Below are 3,812 nucleotides of genomic sequence, written 5' to 3'. Positions count from 1 at the left end.
CCGGCCCCATGGGGCGGCCCCACGGCCAGGAGCGGACTCGCGGTTCGCTTTCGCCGGCCACGGCCTCGCTCCGTTCCCTCCTACCGCCTCCTCAGCCCTCGCGGCGGCACGCCCCGGTTCTATTGACACACGGATTTATGAGGCCGTCCGCAAACAGCCGCCCCGGCCCCGGACGCAGCCGTGCCCGGAGCTCCGGGGTGCCCTCCGCAGCCCTATCGGGGTAAGCGGCTCCTCCCTGAGAGCACACAGGAGCTGCCACGGAGCCCATCGGCGCCTGCACTGCTGGGAACCGACGGGCAGGCTCCAGGAGAGAGGATGAAGAATGTTGCTTTGCTCTTTTCTACGTTGCTCAGCCCGTCCCAGTCCGTGGTACCGTGCCTCCTCTGAGCTGTCAGTTATGATTGCATTTTCACTAGACACCGGCTAGGGAGATGGGGAAACACCTTTATTTCTGGGAGGGAAAGAAAAAAAAAAAGGGAAGAGGAATGAATGAAGCAGAACAGATCTGCTTTCAGCATTAAAAGAAAAAAAGAAAAAACAAAACAAACAAAACAAACAAACAAAAAAAAAAACACAACAAAAACCCACCTAATAGAGCATGCACCTGACACACCAAAACAAAGCCCAGCACAAACGCTGAGGTTTATTTGGCCCTGCAGCTCTTCCATGTGAAAATGGGGTTGAAAGTGCCAGCACACATCCAAGGCAGTGCGATGTCCCTGCACTGGGCGGCAGTAGGCAGAGCTGGGGTGGGACTATGGGCATCCTCAGCCCCATCCTCTGCCATCACATGGTCCCTGTGCAGCTCAGCTGAGCACAGCTCTCCTTGCACAGCAGCCCTGGGCAAGGTGCAGGGATGGCAGGGGCCCGGCTTGCTGCTGGTCACTGCTGCCACCTGGGACCACGGGATGTAAACCACATCCAGATGGCAAAATTCAGACCTGGAGCCATGCTGGGGCCCCGTGGCCAGCTAGGCAGGCGGCGTTGGGCGGCATTCAAGGTCCAGCACAACGTGATGCACATGGGGTGCGTAGGATTTCACTGCCTCAATGTGCAGGATGCTGGTCTGCCATGGCTGGCTGTGCAGCTCAGTCAGCAGCTCCCGGATCCGTGCAGCAGCTGCTTCAGCCCAGCTCCGCCACTCAGGCCTGACTCTGGCTGTCAGCTCTTCCCGCCCACTGCTCTCTGTCTCCTCGGAGCCCCGGTGTTCTTCATCCTCCTGCTGAGAGCTGGATTCCTCTGGGAGTCTCTGCTCATCCTTCAGAACAGGAGGCACGGGGCGAGCCTCTACATTGTGGTGGATGTGCAGAACCCCTCCCGTGCCCTTCTTCAGGACGCGGCAGGCCACGGGCCAGCCCTCCTCAGAGCTGGGGATCAGTCCCAGGTTCACCCGGTCAGCCACATCCCTCAGCTGCAGCTGGGAGGAGTAGAAGGATGGTGAACGGGGCCCACAGAAGGGCAGAGCCCCACACCCGGGGTGCTGCCCACCTGCCTGCTGTCCCCAGCGTGGATCTGGCAGCGGTCCTGCACACCGTTCAGTGCCAGGTTCCTCCTCAGGGCCTCCAGGGCGTGTGGGTTCCACTCACAGGCATGGGCAAAGGCAGCAGCCGCGTGAACCAGGTATGGTAGTGTGAAGTACCCAATCCCTGGGGACAGAGGAGGTAGCAGAAAAGAGGGCACAGGGCAGATACCCCCTGTGGTCTGTTCTCCCCAGAGGCAGCTTAGGATGTGGGTAACCACCCTTAGCTCTATGCATCTGCTCTGCTTGGGGTAGAACTACCCCAGGTATTGGGGAAATGCCTGCAAAATGGACTTCCATTTCTCTCTCATCCCATAAAACCAAAATTCATCTTCAAAAATGTTTACAGAGAAACTTATTTTATGGTCTGTCTTTACCTGTTAATTCTGCTATCCTGTTCTGCTCCCAGCCTATGTGGAAGTGTCAAGTCTGGTGTTTGTTTTAATTGATCAAGAGCAACTCTGTGAGTGCCGTTTTCTTTCTGTAGCACAAATAGGAAATGCTGATTTTCCTACATACAGAACAGAGCTCTCCACACACAGAAGCCTGATGCCATGTCACCAGGCATTCATAGCAAAGGAGAAGACAGACCAGTTGTTTGCTTCAGTTAGCAATAGCTGGTTACAGAAGCACATCACACCCAATATACTCAGAACATTTTCAGAAACAACCTCCAGGTTCAAAGAGAGGACAAATCTTCCCACTGGATGCAGACGGTTCCTGTGAGCAGCACTAATTACAGAATAGTGCTCTGCAGAGCCTGAGCACAAGGTTGTCCCAAGCATCCAATGTGGTCCCAGGAAGGACAGCAGTGCTGATGACTTCCAGATGGGGCAGAAACTCTAAGACAGGTCCCAGACCATTTTTCCAACCCATTTCATTCCTCATGCAGTTAATACTGTTCCACATCCATCTGGATGCCATCAGCACCTGCATCACTGCTCTCTACCTGCCCTGCAGAACCCTTCCACCACCCCCAAGGGCTATTACCTGCATAGAGATCCACCAGCACCTCCCCAGAGCACTGCATCGAGGCCACTCGCAGCTTCTCCGTGATATTACCCGGGGAGAACATACATTTTGTCACATCGAACGTGTACCTGGGAGACACCACCACTGAGAGCAGCTCCCTCTCCCAGCTTCAATGCCACGCTCCACATCACCGCTCCTCCTACCGAATGCCATTGTCCACATGTTCCACCCAGCTGTTGTGGCCCAGCAGCAGGGTGACACTGGGGGAGCGCATCTTGTCTGGCAACACCCGTCCTCGCTTGGCCAGGCGCTGTGCACCCAAAGCCGAGGCGACCGTCTCCCAGAGCACAGGGCCTGCAATGCAGCCATGCTGGGAGCACTGGGAGATGCCAGCAGCACCCCCATAGCAGCTCTGTGGGCAGCTCCACTCTGCTCACCCAGCTTCGCCCACAGCGCAGCACTGAAGCTGTCCTCACTCAGCAGAACCAAGTCTCCATGCCGCTGCCAGGTGCGGGGCACATCGCACTCCAGCTCTTCTGACCAGCTCTCTCCCAGTTTCAGCAGCAGCCGGCGCAGCTCACAGCGCAGCTTCTGGGCAGGCGGCTGCACGCTGGCGGCCTTTGAGGGGACAGGGTCCTGCGGGAGGGACACGGTGTGAGGCCACCAGCCTGAACCTGTGCTTGGGAGGCAATGCAGGGCTGTGCCCACCTGGATCCAGAGCAGCCGGCAGGACGGCCCCTGCAGCTCGTTGTCCTGCAGCCACTGCTCCGCTGCCTTCCCCTCCAGCACAGGCAGAGCCACGCTGCCCCCTGGCACCTTCTGCAGCCGGTACCGGATATCCAAGAGCTGGGCCTCTTCCAAACGCTGCCTGCAGGGCCAGGGCCGCCTTACGCATTCCTTCCCCCCCTGTAGCCTCCCCAGTCCCGCTGCAGCCAGAGCACAGTGTGGGGACACCTCAGGGAACCTCGGCTCCCTCCCAGCTCACCTCAAGTGCTGGGCAAAACGCGGCTCCGTGACCAGCGCGGGGATGGTGCCACCCCCAGAAGCCATTGCAGGGGACGAAGAGACACGGATGGCCAACAGGAACGTGGCACCTGCGTGTGGGATGTGGGAGTGCTGAGCTCGGAGGGGGCACAAGGGAGATGGGGCTGCGTGGGCATGGGGGTCATTCAGGGACAGGGGATTCAAGGGGAGGGAGCACCGAGGGATGGGGGGGCTCAGAATTGGGGGACGTTAAGGGATGGGGGGCGCCAATGGATGTGGCACCCAGGGGTGGAGGGCACCAAGGCACAGCGGACCCGGCGGATGATGTCTCAAGGCC

At 58.6% G+C, this 3,812-nt stretch overlaps 1 protein-coding gene across 2 annotated transcripts; it reads right to left on the bottom strand.

Annotated features, from left to right (window-relative positions):
• Positions 1-588: 588 nt before the first annotated feature.
• On the bottom strand, positions 589-3,806 carry TRMT12 (tRNA methyltransferase 12 homolog). 2 transcript variants are annotated; one of them, XM_010715229.2, is made up of 7 exons: positions 3,477-3,806; positions 3,200-3,359; positions 2,929-3,127; positions 2,695-2,845; positions 2,510-2,619; positions 1,489-1,646; positions 589-1,417 (listed from the first exon to the last, which is right to left on the bottom strand). In XM_010715229.2, the coding sequence occupies exons 1-7, from the start codon at positions 3,539-3,541 to the stop codon at positions 971-973; spliced, it is 1,290 nt and encodes a 429-aa protein (XP_010713531.1). In that variant the 5' UTR covers positions 3,542-3,806; the 3' UTR covers positions 589-970. The 2 variants fall into 2 exon arrangements, with proteins under 2 accessions (XP_010713531.1, XP_019473705.1); XM_019618160.1 differs by having other exon boundaries at positions 589-1,411.
• Positions 3,807-3,812: the final 6 nt, after the last annotated feature.

This window comes from Meleagris gallopavo, chromosome 9, assembly GCF_000146605.3.
Source record: "Meleagris gallopavo isolate NT-WF06-2002-E0010 breed Aviagen turkey brand Nicholas breeding stock chromosome 9, Turkey_5.1, whole genome shotgun sequence".
Lineage (NCBI taxonomy): Eukaryota > Metazoa > Chordata > Aves > Galliformes > Phasianidae > Meleagris > Meleagris gallopavo.
The sequence above is the reverse complement of the archived record's forward strand: the minus strand, read 5'-3'. Positions and strand labels throughout refer to the sequence as shown.